This window comes from Lynx canadensis, chromosome B3 (genome assembly GCF_007474595.2).
Source record: "Lynx canadensis isolate LIC74 chromosome B3, mLynCan4.pri.v2, whole genome shotgun sequence".
Classification (NCBI taxonomy): Eukaryota; Metazoa; Chordata; class Mammalia; order Carnivora; family Felidae; genus Lynx; species Lynx canadensis.
In genome coordinates this window covers 83,311,551-83,333,037 of record NC_044308.2, presented here as the reverse complement: position 1 = coordinate 83,333,037, position 21,487 = coordinate 83,311,551, and the positions used below count along the sequence as shown (strand labels likewise).

The 21,487-nt window shown below is 42.7% G+C and overlaps 1 protein-coding gene across 1 annotated transcript in view; it reads left to right on the top strand.

The window, feature by feature from the left end:
* EGLN3 (egl-9 family hypoxia inducible factor 3) overlaps positions 1-19,382 on the top strand; it is a 29,002-nt gene extending 9,620 nt beyond the window's left edge. The window contains exons 2-5 of the mRNA XM_030318916.2: positions 12,946-13,065; positions 14,893-15,029; positions 17,009-17,082; positions 18,536-19,382. Of these exons, the coding sequence (XP_030174776.1) occupies positions 12,946-13,065; positions 14,893-15,029; positions 17,009-17,082; positions 18,536-18,567 (363 nt within the window). The 3' untranslated portion in view covers positions 18,568-19,382. The remainder of the gene's footprint in view (positions 1-12,945; positions 13,066-14,892; positions 15,030-17,008; positions 17,083-18,535) is intronic.
* The last annotated feature ends 2,105 nt before the right edge of the window (positions 19,383-21,487 follow it).

Genomic DNA, 21,487 nt, shown 5'->3' with positions numbered 1-21,487 from the left:
TAGTCTCTTACAGTTCATAGGTGTTTGACTTAATTTCATCTTCAAAAGGAACTTTGATTTCAAAGGCTGTCAGGGTGTCAAAAAAGCTATGAATATTTTGTTAGGTGAAAAAAAAAAAAGATTTTGCAGTGTGGCCCCTAATTTCATGTCCAAGTGTTTAAATATTTTATTACGTTAATGTGCTCCAAAGGAGCATCTCAAAGAAAGGACTTTGGCTTTATAAGGTTGTTTTTTTTTTTTTTTTTCTCAGTTCTGAAATTTTTTTCTTGGCCCCAGGGGGTAAGGTCTCCAGGTCATACCCAGATCCTGGCAGCTCATACCGTATGGGTCTGCCTCAGAGAAGCAAGAACACCCAGGACCGTGAGGTTCGAGCCCTGGCTTCTGATCCTGGCTCTGGCAAGTGGTGTCTCGGGACCTCAGTTTCCACTTCTTCATGAACGAGATGGATTTTTTATTTTTATATTTTAATTTAATTTAATTGGGAGCTACCACTAGACCCTAGGATGGGTACTTTACATTTTATTTCAGTGACCTGAGCCGAAATCAAGAGTCAGACACTCAACTGCCTGAGCCACCCAGGCGCCCCTAATTTTTTTTCTTAATTGGTCATTTATCTTCTGACTTTGAAACAAGTCTGAAAACCTTGGCTGGTTTTGTGATCTTGGGCCAATCAGTTTTCGGAACCTTACTTTCCTCCTCTAGAACATGGATACAATATTTAACTACCTCCAAGATGATAGGGAGTTAAATGAAAATTGAGACTAAATTTCCATCTGAGAGGGCAAATAGGTGCTCTCAGTGCCTCTTATTTGATTCCCGAAGAGACTCCTACCAGCAGTCACACTCCAGCGCTGACATGACAGTAATCCTCAACAATGCTACAGAGTTACAATTGGAATGTTTCCTGCCAGCTTTAGGAATCACACTGCAAAGCCTGTGCCAGAAACTGCCTGAGGAATTCTCTCACTTCCTGCTCTATGCACCGCCCCTTCCACCAAAGACCACCCTCCCCAGATTCACTAGTGACAGTCGCCTCCTCACGCTTTACCTTTTATCATCCAGGGCGAGGTGTTGCACAAAATCTCTTGGTTTTGCCACAGAACAGCCATGGTTCTCGAAGTGTGCTTGTTGGACCGGCCGCATCAGGATTACCTGGAAATCTGCTACATAAATATGAGTTTTGGGGCCTTCCCCCCGAACCTAGTGAGTCAGAAACTCACGAGTCTTCCAGGTGCTTCTCACACGTGCTAAAGTTGGAGAAGCACTGAGTAAAATAAGAGGAGGCCAAATAGGGGTGGTGCTATATCTTCTTATACTTTCTTAGTAAGAAAATCAAAGTTCAGTCATTTGATCAGATGTGAGCTAATTCATTGCTAGAACTAAAACATACAAGCATGTGTAGTTTATTCGGGAAATTTTTGAGAAAAAGCCACCACATGTTATTAACATGTTCACACAGTGTTTTTGTATTATTTGTATCAGTTACCTTAAATTTTCTAGAGCCAGAATTGGAGCGAAATTGGGAACTGATTCCCTCCTGTTCGCGGTGAACGGAGGCGGAAAGAAGAGTCTTTGGGAATGAACTGCAGGGTGTTGCTTTCCCTCCTGTGTCCAGCAGTCTTGCGAGAAGTGGGAGCTGAAGGCACCAGGAGGAAGGGGGAAGAATACTAGTGATCTGGGATGAGCACAGACTGGAAGCACAGATTGCCTTGATTTCGTGCTCCCCGTGGACACCACACAGAAGTCTGAGGTGGTCCCTGGCCCTTGTCCCGTGGGAGACCTGGGAAGGCTGCAGTGAGGAGCCCTTTGGGGGTGCGGAAGGGGGCGGGGGAGGGGAACACGGACAACTGAATCCAGCTTGATGGGAATCAAAGGTGCCACCGGGAGGAGGTTGGGGACTAGCAGCTCTTTGCCTCTTCTGATTGCTTGCCTTGGAGGCCTTCGATTTCCCCGTTCAAAGTTCGAGCCTGCGTTTGGTAAGTCACGGGAGTCATCCGAGGCTCACCCTTGCTGCTTTATCGTGGAGTGGAAGCGGGCGCTCTGGAAATAAGAGCACCTGTTTTCAGTTAACAAATGTTTCCTGATATTTTAGAAGCAGTGTTTAGTGGTGGAAAGGTCACGCTTAGTTCTATAATGTTCCATGAGTTACTTTTGGTTTCTGATTCGGTTTCTATGTTTGTAAAATGGGGCTTGTATATATATCAGGAGAACATGGGGAGAATTAAATTAATGACCCCTGTCCCCCGAATTCAGAGCCAGGCACTCCTTTATTTCTAGTCCCCTTGCCGCTCCTAAAATAGTTTATACTTTATTCTCAGAGGAGCCTTTTACTTTCTACTCCTCTAAGTTCCTCCTTCTAGATCTTACCCCTCCTCTAAGCCTCAGGTCTGTGTCCAGTGTATTCTAATTAACATGATTTTAAGAAGTTCTGTATTCAGTGAGTTCCAGTTCACATGGGAGCAGTGGGTTTGTCTCCTAAACAGGCTTTGGCCATGAGGAAGGAAAATTCATCTCATCCCTGGGATTCCTCTGAGTTTACCAGGTGCTGCTCCTTTTACAAATACATTTTTATATTTACGTTAAAATTTATATAAAGATATTTTTAATTTTTTATTTGCATTTTTGAGAAAGAGAGCTCATGCAAGTGAGGGTGGGGGGGGAGAGAGAGAGAGACAGAGAGAGAGAGAGAGAGTGAGAGAGAGAGTCTTAAGTAGGCTCCATGCCTAGCACAGAGCCTGATGTGGGGCTCAGCACAGAGCCTGTCTGTCACGGCCCTGGGATCATGACCTGAGCTAAAATCGAGTTGATGTTCAACCAACTGAGCCACCCGGGAACCCCTAACATTTTTTCTTAAAAAAAATTTTTTTTTAATGTTTACTTATTTTTGAGAGAGAGAGCGCGAGCGTGGGGGAAGGGGGCGCAGAGTGAGAGGGAGACACAGAATCTGAAGCAGGCTCCGGGGTCTGAGCTGTCAGCACAGAGCCCGACACGGGGCTTGAACTCACGAACCATGAGATCATGACTTGAGCCCAAGTTGGACGTTTAACTGACTGAGCCACCCAGGCTCCCCCTAAAATTTTTGCTTAATTGGTCATTTATCTTCTGACTTTGGAACAAGTCTGAAAACCTTGACTGGTGCTGACCTGAGCTAACAAGGAAAGGTCCTGAGAGGCTGATTTCCTCCCGTAGAACCTGGGCCTGGAAAGAGCAGCCTGGGATGACTTGGGCTAGTTGTTGAGCAGTTGCATCCTAAGTAGATGTGGGCCCTGCCAGGGCTGCTAAGTGTTTAGAATGGGAGTGAATTTGTCCTCCAGTGGGAGTAACTGAAGCAGAGACCATGTGGACCGCTGGTACTTTGAGGCAAGATTCAGAGTCCGTTTCCTCGGCTCTGTGCTTTTTGTTAACCGCGGCCCACCCTCCACCACCTTGGAGCCTTGGTTCCCAGACTCCGTGCCAAGCATGCTGCTTTTTCATAGTTGGTGATTTTTTTCTTTTTTTGCATTTTACAATTTTCTATGATTGTGGAAAGAGTTATAGGCAAGGGTGAGAAGGCCTTCAAATGCCTCAGGTAGAACTGAAGATCTCTGTTCCCTCAAAAATGGATGAACTGGTTAATGTTGGACATTAAGTAAGCTGTGCAGATAAAGCATGACTTGGTGATGATGGCCTCATGCTCTGCGGCCAGACTAACTGGGTTCAAAAAGGAAAGTTACCTAACCTCCTCGTGCCTCAGTTTCCTCATCTGTAAAACGGAGGTAATGATGGTTCCTGCCTTATGGGTTATTATGAATATTGAACGAGAGATTATTCGTGGAGCTCATACAACAGTGCCAGGCACGTTGTAAGCACTATACAAATGTTTGCTCGGTAAACAGATGTGTCTACTGAATTTTGTGCGTTCTAATTCTAACTGATTTGCCGTGTGTCATTTCTTTCATTGAGCAGATATATCTTCCTAGGTGCTGAAATGCACACGCAAATATAAGATCTGGTTTCCTAGAAAGTTCTTTGACTTTATTTTTTCCAGCATATTTGCAGTGTTCCTAGTCAATACTCTGAAAATCCAGTGGGAATTGCAGGTGAAGTGTTTTCCCGGTTTTTCTTGGCTTAACAATATTGTTCCAAGGCATTTTTCATGATGTGTTTTGACTGGTAACTTTTTTTTTTTTTTTTTGTATATTACCCATTTATAAAATCTTGTCTTACCAGCTACATTTGAGTTATCATAGATTCCCTGAAATATGTTAGGATTCATTACAGATAAGACTTTAAGGACAGCCGCATTTAATTTTCTGACAATCCTGCAACCACAGATGTTTTCAGAGACTTTAGAGAGCTGCAGGTAAAGTTTTGTTTTTCTGATAAGGCTATTTCTCACATCAAAAGAAGTTAAATATTGTGAGTCTCTACCCCCAGATCGCCTCAGGGATCACTCATGAATTTGTTTTTCTAGACAACAAAGATAACTGGTAGGTTCACCTGATAACTTTCAGGGTTAATGACTTCTACTGAGAACTTGTGAGCAGCGTGACTCAGGACAGACAGCTGCTGCTTACCTTCCCCGTAATCAGGAAACTAAATGGGATGGTATGTGTAAAGCACCACCCCAAAGTGCCACCTGGCTACATAGGTCCTCGGGGAAATGGCAGCTGTTACAATATGGGGAAAGGTATAGGAAAGGATATGGTTAAACGCCCTTCTTAATGTCCTTCACCCTGGGTCTGGCTGACTTTTGCCAATTTCATAAGTGCAAGGAAGCCCTTATTCAAAACATTTCTCTGGTGACTGGAGTAGTGCTGGGGGAGGGCTGTCCTGTGCCGGTTCCCTCCGCAGTCTGCCCTGCGGTGTGCTCGGGTGTGGGCTGGCTGCCACCCTCACGCAGCGCACGTAGCCCTGTCACTCAGCCGTCACCCTGCTGGCCCAGAGCCAGGCCTCCGGGGGGGGAAGGGCCGCCTTTCCAAACCCAAACAGCCTGTATTGATATGTCGATGTTCCCCGGCCTGTTTACTGTGCTTAATTGCAGAGCTCTGGCTGAATCCTCTCCAAGGAGAGGAATTAACCACAATTCAGAAAGGAATGACAATAGTTTCTTAAATTCTTGGCCTTGCAGAGTTTCAATAGCTTCTCTGGGGAAGATGATTCACTCAAGTTCATGCACGAAGTGCAGGATTCCCTGTAATAGAATCTTGATCTAGTGCAGTTAGACTTTACAAGGCTGTGAATCCCCTGTGATTTTATATAGACTTGTGTGTGTGTATACGTGTGCATATTTCTGGGGTCGGGGTGGGAGCCTAACTCTTTAACGTAAGAATCTCAAGGGGTTTTGCCATCCGGTAAAACTGTCATCGCTGAGCCAGGAGAACTAAATCGAAGGTTCTAAAGTCTGGGTAGTTGTTGATAGTTTGAATGATCCCCAAACTAGAACCGAATTCCTCGTAGAGCAGAACAAGGACACTGATGGAAAGGTCTGCCTGGGTTTTCAAGTGAAGATGGTAAATTTCAGACTTTACAGGCATGATGCTCTCACCTGACCTGAAGGGCTGGGTAGATCCACATCACCAGAGCAACCAAGAGTTAGCTATACCTTCTTACTTTTCATTTTCAGAATTACTGAAGCTGTCACATTTCAAAAAAATTAATGCACGAGGGGCGTGATGATTATTGCTCTAAACTGAAGGGGGGGTTTTGTGTAGCAGTGTTCTGGGTACATAGGTTCAGGTAGAGGCATTTTTAGTGTGGGTTTAGAACAAATGAGGAAGGCAGAAGTGGTTCTCCGTGTACAAGTCAAATAACGAGAAACATTTTAATGAATAACTTGAGGTTTGTTGAAAGGCTTACTTGCCTTACAGATGTATTTGTCTGGACTGTCTGGTGTTTTGCTTCTTCTGATTTGTCTGCTCGGACAACTTTGGGAAGGGGAACATGGTAGCTTGGCCACAGCTCACGTTATTGCCCACCAAAAACATATTTCCTATTTTCCCCTCGTTTTGTTACATCGCTCTTTAACTAGAGGCACTAGGAGGAAGGAGGTAGCTAGGTTTGCTCTTAACCAATGGGATAGATAACAGGCAAGATACCGAGATAACTAGTGACAGTTTGCACAGAGTTTCCTACTTTTTTCTCTAAAGTATCTCCATTATCTACAACTCATTTCTTTAGGTCAATCTGGATGAAGTTGGAATGAATGTATAAAGATTCTAAAGCACTTTTTAAGTTTATGAGCTACTCATCATCACCTGGAGAGTTTTTGTTCAGTTTCAGATACAGGATGGGACTGGCCAATAGTGTGAACTTTTCAGAGTGTCATTTGTTGGAAACTCTTGGAGAAAGCTTTGCATGGTTGCCTTTATCTTGTCAAGATGTTTTATGAATAGTGCACAGTGGGAAATTAAGTGACGAGAGTGGGTCCTACAAGGTACCCTTAAAGATTACTTACCCCTGAACCAGGAAGACTGAGAAAGTCTAAAGCAGTAATCCCAGTTTGCTTTCTTCCTCCGGATTTAAGTGACTTGCCCTTGAAAAGGATTTTTGTGGTTCTCTCCTCTAGTCCTTGTCAGAGCCAAATGGAAAATGACATTTTGGCTTAATTTATCCTTAGTTTTTCTTTATTTCCTTCTTTCTTTCTTTCTTTTGGAACAAAACTTGCAAAGATCATGCCTCTTCCAGTTTTTCTCTCTAGCCTTCCTTATGGTATACCTAGAGCAGTTTGAAGACTTTTTTTTTAAATTTTTGCTTTTCTTTTTAAAGTTTATTTATTTCTGAGAGAGAGAGAGGGGGTACATGAGTCTGCTTGAGCTGGGGGACAGGCAGAGAGAGAAGGAGAGAGAATCCCAAGCAGGCTCCACACTGTCAGTGCAGAACCTGATGCCGGACTCAGTCTCAGGACCGTGAGATCATGACCTGAACTGAAATCAAGAGTCAGACGCTTAACCGACGGAGCCACCCAGGTGGCCTTGCTTTAAAGGAGGAGTTCAGTTTAAATAGGAGTCCAGTTTTAGGGCTAGTGCCTTTGTTGCAGTGGTTAACAATCCCCTCGCCACCCCCCAAATTACCAGATGGGTCCCCTTTCTCAGAGGGTGTGTTAGTCAATACAGGACATAAAATGAACAGACACGGGGCTCCTCTGCTCTGTGTCCTCATCACATGTGTATGTTAAAATATGTGCTGACCACAAACCACCCAGAAAAATAACCCTGGGAGTAGGTATAGCCTTCAACTCCTCTACCCATAGCTGACTAGAAAAATGGGCAAGTTTATTGCCTCGGTTGTTGTCACCCAACTATAAACTGGGCCCATTTCTAGCCAGAAGGTTTGAGCTATTGTGTTCTCTACTGTGGTGAGCTGCTTGGCTGTTTTTCCAAGCTGAAGAAGGTGCATGGTCTCGTGTATTTCTTCTCAAGTCTTTACACATTGAGTTCTCCATGTTGTACCGTGAGATCATAACCTGAGCCAAGGTCAAAAGTTGGATGCTCAACCAGCTGAGCCACCCAGGTGCCCCGAGCAGCTTGACCTCTTAGGAGACCGCAGACAGTGACCTCATAGTACAGCCTGATGTAGTTTTTTGTGGCCCCGATTTTACAATTGGGATAAAAGCTATTCAGGAGAGTTTATGTGCAAATCTGGTTCAGTTGCTTGCATCCCTCTGAAAATCTGAAGATTTGGAAGAGGGAGCCTTCATTGCAAAGGACAGCAGATTCCCTGGCTGTAGGCAGCATAGCACACGCTCCGGAGTTCTGACACATATATGCCTGATTGGCTTCAATCATTTATGTTACTTGGAAGCGCCAGAAGCTATTTGAGTTAGCCAGTCCTGGATTTGAAGCTACAAAACGCTTAAGTAGAATTGGATCCCTGAAGAAGAGGTAGATACTCAGAAGCCCCAGTTGAGGGGAAGACAACTGTGCACGCCATCAACTTTAAAAATAGCTAAAGGGGAGCCTGGGTGACTCAGTCGTTTAAGCATCTGACTTCTGCTCAGGTCATGATCTCATGGTTCGTGGGTTCGAGCCCTGCATCAGGCTCTGTGCTGACAGCTCAGAGCCTGGAACCTGCTTCAGATTCTGTGTCTCCGCCTCTCTCTGCCCCTCTCCTGCTCATGCTCTGTCTCTGTCTCTCTCTCTCTCTCTCTCTCTCAAAAATAAATAAACATTAAAAGAATTAAAAATAGCTAAAGAAGCAGCGTTTAGTGTATGCCAGGCCTTGTGCTAGCATTTTACATGGATTAACTCCTTTAATCCTCATAAGCCAATTTGACAGATGAGAAAACTGAGGCATGAAGAGGTTAAGCACAGGTTATCCTGTACTTAGGTGGCATTTTATTCAAAGTATGCTGTGCTTAAGACCATTCATAATTCAAAACAAATCCTTACAAAGACTGACTGGTATTTCTGCCTGCTAGTTAGGGGGGGTCTAGCAGTGGACCAAAATACCAATATAAAGGTCACTCAGCCAGGTAGCTTTGAATTCATGCTATTCTTGCCAATTTTTTTAAAAAACGGATTCACATCTATTGCAAATTTTACAAATAAAATGAGCTGATTAATATTTTAATTTGTGAAGTTAAAATTACATAAAAGGCCCCTTTATTACTTAAGATCAAGTCAGACTGGTGAATCGGACTTCAAAGTCATGAGCAATGTGAAATATGTTTCCATGAAAATCTAGGCCGTTGGTTGTTATTAGAAAAGTGATGAGTCTTACTGGAGGCTAGATGGGGCAGACGTACCCCCTTCCCACCTGTGGGTCTAAAATGATCATCATTGCTGAGTGGACAGTGGGTGTTGATGATGGCACTTTTTGAAAATGGTTTATACGTACAATCAAGCTGTGGCTGATTTCAGTCAAGAGTGTTCTGTGTAGGCATCAGAATGGAAATCTTTGACTTTCAGTTTTCAACCTTGCCTTTTGGATTGATGAGATATGGCTTTTTATGAAGCCAGCTCAACGATAACTCCCAAGAGAACCACTGTTCTCTTTTCTGCCCGTGGCATTCGGGGAACAGATTTTGTTACTTGGATTTGGCTATTAAAGTTCTGTGTATCTGTGTGCATCTTCAAAGAATGCATACACAGTTCCTGCCTGAACATGGCCGCCTAGATGGCCTAGAGCACTTATCTCTGGTCTAGAGCCAGCTTGGGTGGGGTTCACCCCTCTGCTCATTTCCTTTTGCTACAGAGCTCTGGAAAGGCCTCCTGGAGTGGTTGGGGGCTGGGGGGGGGCACAGTGGGGTCAGAGGAAGGAATGGTAAGTGCATAAGGGGACATGTGGGTTTATTTACACATCCAAGAATACAACTCTAGGGCTATATTGTACATGCTATTGTGGACCGCACTAATATGTTATTAAACTTCTATAAATTTCAAATATTAATCCAGTCAGGAAGTGTTGGCAAATAAAAGGTCCACAATAAATGAGTCATCCTCCTGATCAGTGTCCGTGTTATTGCTTGGCATGTTGGTCACACAATAATTCAAGTACTCTGGCCCTGTTCTTCACTGTTCGGAAGCATTCTCCTCCTTTATACATTATAAATCCCTTCCCAGGCTTGATGAGGTTTAGATAGCAATGCAGTTGAACCGGTCAGTTTCCGGGGTTTGTTTCTGCCCCGTGCACAAATTGGCACAGAAATGCACGACTAGTTGTTGAAGTGAGCCTTGCTTCTCAGCATATCCTTAGCCTCCTGGTTCTAGACTGTATCAGAGACCAGCAAATAGTTGGGAATGTGCCCAAGCCAAGACCTATCTCCAATGGCTCTTGTCCAGAAAACACTGATAAAATTGGCCTATGTAGTTTCGACAGGCCCACTGAGGCCCACAATAATTTCCTTCCATTGTTTCAAACTTGATGCTGTGACTTCAGAAACCAGGAGAGAGGGTGAAGATTCACCCTGGCCAGAAAAATGTCCTCCATTCCCCTTCCTTAAGCAATCAGATACTTTTCTGCCACTGAGGGGTTTTGTGTAGGGATTATGCCTGGTGTCCCAAGTCCCTGGGATGTGCTAGCTCTTTTTGGGTGTATATGTTTTATAGATGCAGCAATTCGTAAAGGATGTACTTCTGTGCGTTTGTGTCTATTTTTTTCCAGTATTTAATACAAACTGAATTCTGAGGCAGATGAGTGCTTCATTATGCCCTGAAGAACCCTGTGGCTCCTTCTGGGGTTGCTGCTTAGATAGAGTCTTAGACCTTCAGAGGCCCTCCAACCCAAGCCCCTCTTTATAGAAAAGACACTGAGCCTGGGATCACACAATTAGTTGCTGAGTGAACCAGATGGCAGGCATCCAGACCACTGACCTTTTCCTTAGAGTAGAGCTGTTTAAGAATATAAGATTATATAGCATTGATGGAGCGCTTCTTCCTTTCAAGACTTCACAGTGGGGAGAGGCTGAGATGGTGGGGAATCTGGCCTATAATTGTTTGTGGCTTAAGTGACTTTCATTATTGGCTCAGTGGTGGCTCTTATAATCCTAATAGCTGCTTCCAGGGATGAGTAATTCCCTAGTCATTATAGGGGACTTCATTTATCTCTTCTTCCCAGCCAGGCCCATCATTTCTGCCTGCTGCCAGTTAGCTTTCTCCAAGCCATCCTTTGCCTGATGGTACCACATTTGTTAAATCTTGATTGCAGGAACCTCAGAATTCCACTTTCTGAACGAGGTTAGGGCTAACAGCCTAACTTCAGCTCCAAGATGACATTGCGTTGACATGTTAGATGTTCAGAGGCAGGATGTGGGGATTGATAGCTGCACGCGGGGGACGGTGATTTAAGCGTTAAGATCATTGCAAAGCTGAGTTACTCTTCAGCCTTATCGTTGTTCTAGTATGTAGTGTGCGTGAAGCCTTTGAAGCTACACGCTTCGTTCATGTTTTTGTGCTACAGCTGGGAGTGACTTGGCCCCACAGCGCTGAAGCTGATCCTTCGAGCCACTAGTGCATTAGTTTGGGCCTCTCTACGTGACTGATCATTTTACCAGTGAAACAACCCTGCCCTTTATGAGGAAAAATACCAACTGGATCACTACATGTATGTTTGGAGATAGGTTTTTAAAATGACAAAAATCTCAGGACGCCTGGGTGGCTGTCAGTTAAGCATCCAACTCTTGATTTAGGCTCAGGTCATGATTTCACGGTTCATGGGACCGAGTCCTACATCGGGCTCTGTGCTCTGAGCATGGAGCCTGCTTGGATTCTCTCTCTCTCTCTCTCTCTCTCTCTCTCTCTCTCTGTCTCTGAAAATAAATAAACTTTAAAAAAAATAAAATGACAGAAATCTCTATTGATCTAGGTAGAATGTAAACTTACTCTTCAGAGGAGAGAGCCACTTGCTAATTCACTTATCAAATTTTATTATTTTTTAATTTTTAAATTTTTTTTTACTTTTTTTTTTAACGTTTTTTTTTTAATTTATTTTTGAGACAGAGCATGAACGGGGGGAGGGGCAGAGAGAGAGGGAGACACAGAATCCGAAGCAGGCTCCAGGCTCTGAGCCATCAGCCCAGAGCCCGATGCGGGGCTCGAACTCACGGACCGCGAGATCGTGACCTGAGCTGAAGTCGGACGCTTAACCGACTGAGCCACCCAGGCACCCCTTTAATTTTTAAATTTTTAAAATATTCACTTTTGAGAGAGAGAGAGAGAGAGAGAGAGAACGAGTAGGGGAGGGGCAGAGAAAGAGAGGGAGACACAGAATCTGAAGCAGGCTCCAGGCTCTGAGCTCTGAGCACAGAGCCTGATGTAGGGCTCGAACCCACAAACTGTGAGATCATGACCTGAGCTGAAGTAGGATGCTTAACTGACTGAGCCGCCCATGCACTGTGCGCACACACACACACACACACACCCCTTATCAAATTTTAAACAGACACCTTCCATGTGTCAGGCACTGTTCTGGGCACTAAGATGCATTGGCCAACAAAACAGGAAAAATATCCCTTTCTTCATTTTATGTTGTCAGTTCCCATATCTTCCCTGCATATATCTCATCCCTATGAAACTGTTTTACTTATTTATCTGTTTCCATCCCTATGAAAGTATTTTAGAAATAAGGCAGTGTCCTGTGGAAAGAACTAGCTTTTGCACTTTGCACATTTTTTTTCTACTTCTTGCTATTATTTTCCCATGGACAATTAGAGGTTTGGTACCCTAGTAATAGTAATTCTTTAATAGTAATTTTCAGTAGGATTTGTCTGCATGGCTTTCTACTTTATCCCTCCACCTGGCTGATACAGGTAGTGCTTGGACAAAGGAAGAAAACTTCAGGATATCATCTGATGTGATAATTATCAGTAGGAGAGAAGACCGTAGGAGAGTATTGAGAAACACACTAAGACGTGTCTGTGGCTTTTTTGTGAATTGCACCTGATCACACTGCCTGTCCTAACAAATTGGGGCATAGCTTCCTTCTGATTGACCCTTCCTTTCCTGTTCTTTCTGTCCTAAGCATTTTATTGAGCAAGCCTGATCTTTTCACCCTTTGTGGTTGGTTCCTGTCTCTTTGTCAATGCAACCATCACCATTGTTCTAAGACAGCGGGTGATTTGGTGATTCAGGAGCACTTATTACACCAGGCATAATCCCTAAACTCCATTACCTAGCGATTCTGACTTTGTGGGTCTAGGGTGGGAGCCCAGAACCTGTTTTGCCAAAAGAAAGATTGGAGAAAAGCAGGGCATCCTGATGATGTAGCTGGATTACTGTCTGAAACGTTCTAGAACTGTGGGAATATGGCTGAACCACTTTCCACTTGGGCTGAGCCTAAGGTATGACTTGGCTGTTAATCTTATATGATGAAGAGTCTAAATGTACGTACTGTGCATGCAGTTAAGGAGCCAGCAGCCGCCTGTAAATGTCACATAGCACCCAAGGAGACTTCTGTTACTCAGCTGTTCCCCAATAGGAGTGGATTGTCTCAGCTTTGTTAACCAGCTTTCTTGGGATTTCTCCATAGGCAATGGTGGCTTGCTACCCAGGAAATGGAACGGGTTATGTTCGACACGTAGACAACCCCAACGGTGACGGTCGCTGCATCACCTGTATCTACTATCTGAACAAGAATTGGGACGCCAAGGTACTTTGGACTAAAGGGAGTAGAGTGTGGGGTTAGAAACTATAGGAAGCTAATTCAGATGACTTAGAGAAGGGTTTGGAATTCATAATTCCCATGAATGAATCTTTTCTACATCACCATTTCCCTTTTTTCTCCTACTGTGGTATTCGTACTTAAGTTGATGAGATGAAAATAACAGATATCAAATTAATTTGATGGGAAAGGGCGTAGGGGAGGGTCATTACTAGGTTATGGGAAGGGTGGTTGATAAAGAGAAGGTAATTTAGTATTTTAAGAATGGGGATCAGTTCTTTTTTTTCGTCTACTCCAGAGCTGATAGGATTTTCAGTGCACACAGTAAGATATATACTTTTCCCTTCCAGCAGCAACATTGAGAGAATTCCACAAAAATAGAACTAACTGTAGGATATAAAACCGGCCCCAAGCGAGGTTTCCCACACAGTCCTCTTGGGGTGATATGTTTCGTTGGTGGCCGCTTGCCATGGCTGTCCTTGGTTTGTGAATGCCAAAGGCTTTCTGGCTTATTTTTTTTTTTTTTTTTGAACATATAGATAGATAGAGATATGAAAGCTGGTTCCACGCTTACAAACATTTGTCTGGAATTTGTATGCTTTCTGAAAGCTAAGGATGATTTAGGAGTCTGAGAAGTCAGAGAACTTTTCAAGCTCATTTGGCTTTTGAACCTTCTGCATCTCCGTTTCCTGTTCATTAGGGCAGATATTGGTTGTCCTAAAGCAAAGATATTTTATCTGGCTTCAGGAAAACAAAACCTGGGAAACCAGTGAATCAGAAGAGACAAGGCTCATCTCTTCTCCCTATTTGGTAACATGACTGGAATATGTCCCTTAGTTGTCTTTTAAAATCGTGAAAGGTAGTGTTACAGGCAAGAGAGTGATCATGTCAGTGATAATAAATCACAAAGTATGAAATCATTCAACAAATATTTGAGTGCCTGTTAATGCCAGGCATTGTGCTGTGCGGAGACATTGATGTGTGAGACCTGAATTCTACTTTGATATGGTTATCCTAACAGGAGATTTGGGTGTACATATTTTTAAAAAGTAGTCCGAGGAAGAGAGCGATACATTTAATACAAGGTGCAGATGAGGCAGTCTGCGTTCAGAAAAAAGAGCATGGAAGTTCCAACTGATGAGATCACCTAGGAGTTGGAGGATTTCAAAAGAAAACTATAAATTCTTTTTTTTTTTAATTTTTTTTAATGTTTATTTATTTTTGACAGAGAGAGACAGAGCTTGAGTGGGGGAGGGGCAGAGAGAGAGGGAGACACAGAATCCGAAGCAGGCTCCAGGCTCCGAGCTGTCAACACAGCCCGATGAGGGGCTCGAACTCACAGACTGTGAGATCATGACCTGAGCCGAAGTCGGACGCTCAACCGACTGAGCCACCCAGGCGCCCCGAAAACTATAAATTCTAACTGAATGAGATGTTCTGTGTGATGACTCTCCTAGGAAGTTCGTAATATTAACTTGAACCGTATGAAATTGCTGGTGGGTTTTTGTAGGTCAAAACCTGTCAAATGTTGGCAATTTTGTGTGATTGGACCTAACCGCACTCCCACTTTGTATCTGTGGATTTTGTGATGGGGGTAGGAAGGCTTCATTTGGTATGAGGTGGTGCAAGAGGCATGACCAGATAAGTCTGAAGTAAAATTTAGTACATGGTGTAAGGTTGAAGAGAATCTGGGGAGTAATATACACCAGGAGTGGAGGTTGGAAGATGGCATTGTTTCTAGATGAGGCTGAAATACCATTGTTAGTTAATTATGTGTGAGGCTAGGAAATAATCCATCTCCTTTGTGGCCTTCAGCTACACGGTGGGGTCCTGCGGATATTTCCAGAAGGGAAATCATTCATAGCGGATGTGGAGCCCATTTTTGACAGACTCTTGTTCTTCTGGTCAGACCGCAGGAACCCACACGAAGTCCAGCCTTCCTATGCGACCAGGTAACAGCCAAGGCCATGATTCCTCCTTAGAAGCTTTTTGTACAGCTCGGTTCCCACAGAATTCCCTAAACTTGTGTCCTGTGCATTTGAGGGACCAAGCACACCCCAAAGCTGACAGCATACTTCTTTGGAGGCAATAACAGTTAAAGGGGAAACTAGATTCCTTAGGTTCTTTACAAAACCTAATGTCAATTTGAACTGTTAACAAATTGTTTTCCATTAGGTGAGCATTGTGGATTCCAGATTTCCCACAGTGCTTTTCTCTTCTTTCTTTGCCACTTCTACCTTAAACAAATTTAACATTGAACTGTCCCTGGAGAATGCTGGCTATCCCATATCAGAAATTCTCATGGTTAACTCGGGGTGAATTTACACGTTGCCAATCGCAAACAGAGAAGGAACCTTGAAGAAGAAAGAGGAATTTGTTCCTACTTCTTTTCCTTTTTACCCTTTCCTTTGCTGAAAATTGGTGTGGGCCCACTATACCCATCCTGTCCCAATAATTGGATTTTTAAAAGCCCCATCTTTAGATCAAGTGTGAGATTTTCAGAGTAACTGAATAACTGAACTTGTATCATTTAGGGGGCGCCTGGGTGGCTCAGTCGGTTAAGCGTCTGACTTAGGCTCAGGTCTCACGGTTTGCAGGTTCGCACCCCACCTTGGGCTCTCTGCTGTCAGCACAGAGCCTGCTTCAGATCCTCTGTTCTCCTCTGTCTCTGCCCCTCCCCGGCTTGTGCTCTCTTTTCTCTTTCAAAACAAACATGGAAAAAAAAATTCAAAAATAAATAAATAAGTAAATAAACTTGTATTGTTTAGTATTAATCTAGAAACTCTTGACATAACCCTAACTTCGGATTCTGCCTCTTATTACCTTTGTCTTGTGGCCAGAGCTGTTAACCAGGTGCAGCTGGAGTGCTGTGGGGGTGCAGTTTGCACGGGGAGTCGCAGTTGGGGGCAGGGGGAGAGAACTTGGGTAGGGTAATGACTGAACCCTAACAAGCCTAATTAAATTAGAATCACATGTGTAAAGTATTTAAGATTTATAGCTGTTCCCCTCCAGAAATCACCGATCTGAGCCTCACACAGAGTTGCATATTAAATGTCAAATTGGAATGTGCCCTAGGTGAGCAGGTAACTAATTCTACCACCAGAGCCTGCTTGTGGCTTGTTTAATGGGGTATGATAATTGGACCCTGTCATTTCTGCCAGAATTCCCTCGTCATTCCCCAATCCCTAGATGACCAAAGTCACAGGAGAAACATTAGACGTTGATGGGAAGCACCTGAAAAAATTTCGAATGCTATTCTAGAAATTCCAGTAGCTAATAGTAATTATAAAGTGAAACTTTTTGAAAACTCGTGAATGAAATGACTCCTGTTACAGTCTAACCCATAGATGGGATAAAGCAAATTAATGGGAACACAGTAGAAAGCTTGAGGGCATCATTATTCCCTTGTATCTTTGCCTTAGTATCCAAAACTAGAGAAAGCCAGCCAAGAGCTTTAAGTGTTCTGTCATTTAAATAAATTGCTCTCCAAAGGTTTACTCAACTGTCACCTCCTCTTTGCGCTGTCTCCAACATCTTGGGTCTCCCAGTCTTTAGCAGAATGACACCCTTCTAGTCCTTTTCTGTGTAGATCATCTTGACCCGATACATTATTTGTGAAGTGGCCTGCCTCCCCTGTGAAAGCCTGCGCTCCTTGAGAAAGGGGCAGATGTATTCTCATGATCATTTGAATTCCCATTGCTCAGGATAATGCCTGGTGCATACTTGGAATTCCTCACGTGCTTTATTACATTTAAATAGAATTGAAACCAGAGAAGTTTATTTTAAATTAAAATTGGGATGGACTTCTAATAATAGGGACAACTTTAAATGCTGGCTTTATAAAGGACTCTGATGTGAGATTCATAGCATTTTAATTTTTTGGTAGTGTTCTTAAGCTTCTTTTCTTATTATATCTGCTTATCTTTCACAGATACGCTATGACTGTATGGTACTTTGATGCTGAAGAAAGGGCAGAAGCCAAAAAGAAATTCAGGAATTTAACCAGTACGTGTGCGAAAATTTTCTGTGACTTTTCATCAAGTCAGTCTTTGACTTTTATTTACGATTTTTTGTATATATTCTAATATACAGTTGACCCTTGAACAACGGGGCGGGGATGGGGGTGGGGGCGGGTGTTAGGGGTGCTGACCCCCCTGCAGTTGAAAATCTGCATATAACTTCTGACTCTCCAGAACTTAGCTACTAATTGCCTACTGTTGACAGGAAGCATTAAACATGAAGTCAACACATATTTTGTATGCTCTATGTATTTATGTGCTGTATTCTTACAACAAAGGAAAAGCTAGGGGAAAGAAAATGCCAATAAGAAAAATCCAAGGGGGGCGCCCGGTGGGTGGCTCAGTCGGTTGAGCCTCTGACTTCAGTTCAGGTCATGAGCTCGCCCTTCGTGAGTTTGAGCCCCGTGTCGGGCTCTGTGCTGACAGCTCCGAGCCTAGAGGCTGCTTCTGATTCTGTGTCTCCCTCTCTCTCTGCCCCTCCCCTGCTTGTGCTCTGTCTCTCTCTCTCTCAAAAATAAATTAAAAAATTAAATTAAAAAAAAAAAAGAAAAGAAAAATCCTAAGGAAGAGAAAATGCATTTACAGTACGGTGCTGTATTTGTTGAAACAAATCTGTGTATGGGTTCAACAAACCTTGAACCCATATTGTTCAAGGGTCAGCTGTACTCTGTTCTGTCTCAGCCTTGGCTTAGCTTCAGATGTAATGACATCTTGATGGGCTTAATCCTGAACCCCTGGCCTGGGCTCTGCTGGAAAAAATCAGAAAAAAAGCAAAGGGCATTCATCTCCCATGAATGTCCACTGATTGTGTGACAGGTTATAATACATGGGAAATAGTTAACTTTTTTCGTTAATGTTCACCCATCAAACATAACATTCAATTTGGCCCCTGATTTTGGCACATTTCATAGGGGATCCCGTGGAGGCCAGTTAGAATGGTTGATTTATTCTATTGGTGTGGGACTGTGACTCTGTCTACAGACACTGGGCTCATGTAATACAAACCGAATATGACTTAGCACCATTCCTGTCCTGCCTCCAGTTGTAGGCCAGCATTTCGCAAAATCTGTCGTACATCCTGCTAGTCTGGCCAAGTTGGTTTTCGAAAGGTAAATTTCTGGCCCCTTAAATGTATTACATACTATATTCCTCTCTTGAAGAGTCACAGTGGTCATTGGCATATTAATCAAGACAAGCTAATCTAAGATTAAAATAAAGATATATGTAACATTGCCTAACCCATGACCCATTTGGACTGTAGTTCTATCAAAAACCAAAGAAAACACATTTTGCTAAGTGCTGTCATGGGGCACTGTGTTCAACTTTGTATTATAAGATGGGAAGTTTTCACTGGAAGCTATTTTGATGACACTTGGGACATTAAACTCATCAGATTTGGCTCCTTCCCCTCTTTATTTTCTTTCCTGTCCCCAACGCAGGGAAAACTGAATCTGCCCTCACCGAAGACTGACTGTGCTCTGAAATCCACTGGCCTCATTCATTTTAGTAATGGTTCCCGAATTCTCTTTAAGAGTTGAGATCCAAAGAAGGCCTCTTCGGTGACTCAGTGACAAGAAATCCCCCTCCTGCTTGCATCATTCACATCCCTGTCTGACGTATGGTACTTTGTGTTTTCTTGCCGAGATGGCATCCACCTTCAGACACTCTCCTTGCAAGATGAACTCATTTGCTAACGCCAGAAATGCCTGCAGACGACCTAGCTGGCCAGCGGTTTAACTGATAGATTTGGTAATACTAGCTATCAAAACAAGATCATGGAAGCATGGGCAAGGGAGTGAATCTTACTTGCACTTTATGTACACTTCCTGATTTGAAAGGAGGAGGTTTGCCAAGAAAAAGCAACGGTGACAGATGCCACAGAGAGGCGTCATTGAAGCCTTAACAGCAGGAAGCAGAAATTTGTGTCATCGGAACAATTTCCAGATGTTCTTAATCCAGGGCTTTTGGGGTTTCTGGAGAATTATCACAATCTAATGACATTATTACCTCTAGAAAGGGCTGCTGTCATAGTCATCAATTTGTAAGTATCCTGTGGGTGGACATTCTTTTTTTCCTGGTCCTGCAACCTGGACTTTTCTGCCTCTGCCCCATTTTTCTGACATTAGGACTTTCTGATCAAAGATGATACACCATTTATTTTTTATTTTCACTTCTTACTTGGAGGACCTAATTCCCCAGAGGCAAAAACCAGGCATAAATTGTTCGGGTTACTTTGTTGAAGTGGATTTTGAATTTAAATCAAAGGGGAAAAGAACCTACCTGGAAGGTAGTTCGGAGACCACAACCTCTAAAAACGGTATCAAAAGACGTGCGTCTGCCGATACACAATAATCCTCAAGTATGCATCGTGAACAATTTGAGAATGGCAATGGTGTTAGAAATGTAGGCCTTCCCATGTTTCAGTTTTCCTTTTTAATGAGCTCACCCTTCTTCTTTAACAGAATGAGAAAATAACAAAAAACGGGGCATTGTATTTTAAAATTGAAATGGAAATAAAACAAAAAAATCCTGAAAAGCTATTTGAGTTTGTCCACATTTTCTGTTCCTAGTAGCCTTTCTTCAACAGAATTGACTCTTCAGATCCACTGTGGTTGGCAGTATGTCCAGAATCATGGAATTTGCTAGAAATGTGGAAGATTCCACTACAGTAGAGCCACAGATTCCACCGTCTCAAGAACCCTGTATTGTGCACCTATTTTACGAAAGTTACTCTTCCTGGTTTTCAATTCCATTTTCATATTTTAAAATCCCTTTCATTTCTTGCTTGCAAATCTCTTCAACATTAAAGAGCCAGAAATATCTTCTTTTGTCATTTACAGATATATACACTTTCCAAGAAAGAAGCTTATTTTTTTTTTTCCGTTTCTGGTTTTGGAAAATTTCCAGATAAGGCTTGTCTTCATTCTCACAACTGCTCTATTTTTTTTTCATAGTACTTATCATCTTCTAACTTACTATGTAATTTACTTATTTATTATGTTTACTGTCTTATATCTTTTCTCTAGAGTGTAAGCACAATGAAGACAGGGATTTTTGTATGTTTTTAATCAATGGAATGTATTCTCAGAACCTAAAATAGTGCCTGGCACATTAAGGGCTCAGTAAATACTTGTTGAATAAACTTGGTCTCCTACTTTAGTGTCTTAATGGTTTGATTCATTTCCTCCACTTTTGGCAGAAAGGGCTTGCTAGAGTTTTTTTGTGCATATCTTTCTCTCGTTGACCTACAAATCGAGGCTAAGAGTTTTAGAAAGCTTTGGTCATAGTGTCATTCTATATTTGTTTACCTGTTGGAATAGGTCGTTGAACACTCTGAATCTGAAAATTGAACAAAGAAGAATTCTGCCCTTTAATAGCCTGGGACTATGGGAGTAACATAAGAATAACTTCAGGGGCGCCTGGGTGGCTCAGTCGGTTAAGCGTCCGAGTTTGACTCAGGTCACGATCTCGCGGTCCGTGAGTTCGAGCCCCGCGTTGGGCTCTGGGCTGATGGCTCAGAGCCTGGAGCCTGTTTCCGATTCTGTGTCTCCCTCTCTCTCTGCCCCTCCCCCATTCATGCTCTGTCTCTCTCTGTCTCAAAAATAAATAAACGTTAAAAAAAAATTAAAAAAAAAGAATAACTTCAGATAGGACAGGATGCATCCTTCAACACTTTTGGTGAAATACATCAGTAGGAGAAAAGAAAGAACGTCATCTACTAGGAATTTTATATTCTATAAAATTGTAACTGTTTTCCATGGTTGCTAATGTCATGAGGATGCTAGTGACAAGATTCTGAAGGAATATCCTGTCATTCCAATAGTATGTCTTGTATCTTTCATTTTAGTCAATATTTTGACTTGCCAGGAGATCTGACCCCTTAGGCCTTGCTTATTTCCTTCAGACAAAGGTCCTATAAACTAATAAACTATAAATGAAATCAATTTTTAATGCACTGATTTTTTTCATGGTTGAATTTGAGCCCTGGAAGATTTAACCTGGAAAATAAAACTTTAATAGGGTCTGCTTTTTGCTCCTGTCTTTGACAGCCCACTTAGGGGAAGACTTAACCCTGCTGAAGAAACATTATTTGGCAAATAATTTGATCAATTTCCTTTATATTCCTGGCAATGAAATGTTAAGAGCCTACCTCAGTGTTACGTCACCTATATAGTACAGAGCCCTTGGCAGGAGATTAAATTTTGAACCAAAGATCCGACTTCATGGAAATAAAAAGTCTTACCTAAGTGCATTAAATAGATCTTTAGTAGAGTAGTTAATACCAATTAAATGCTAGGCTGTCCGAATCATGAATTATCCACTCAGACATGATTTTGTTTTTCTTCTTCAAATAACTCCGGTTTTTTAGAGGTTGGGTCATCCTACTTTCT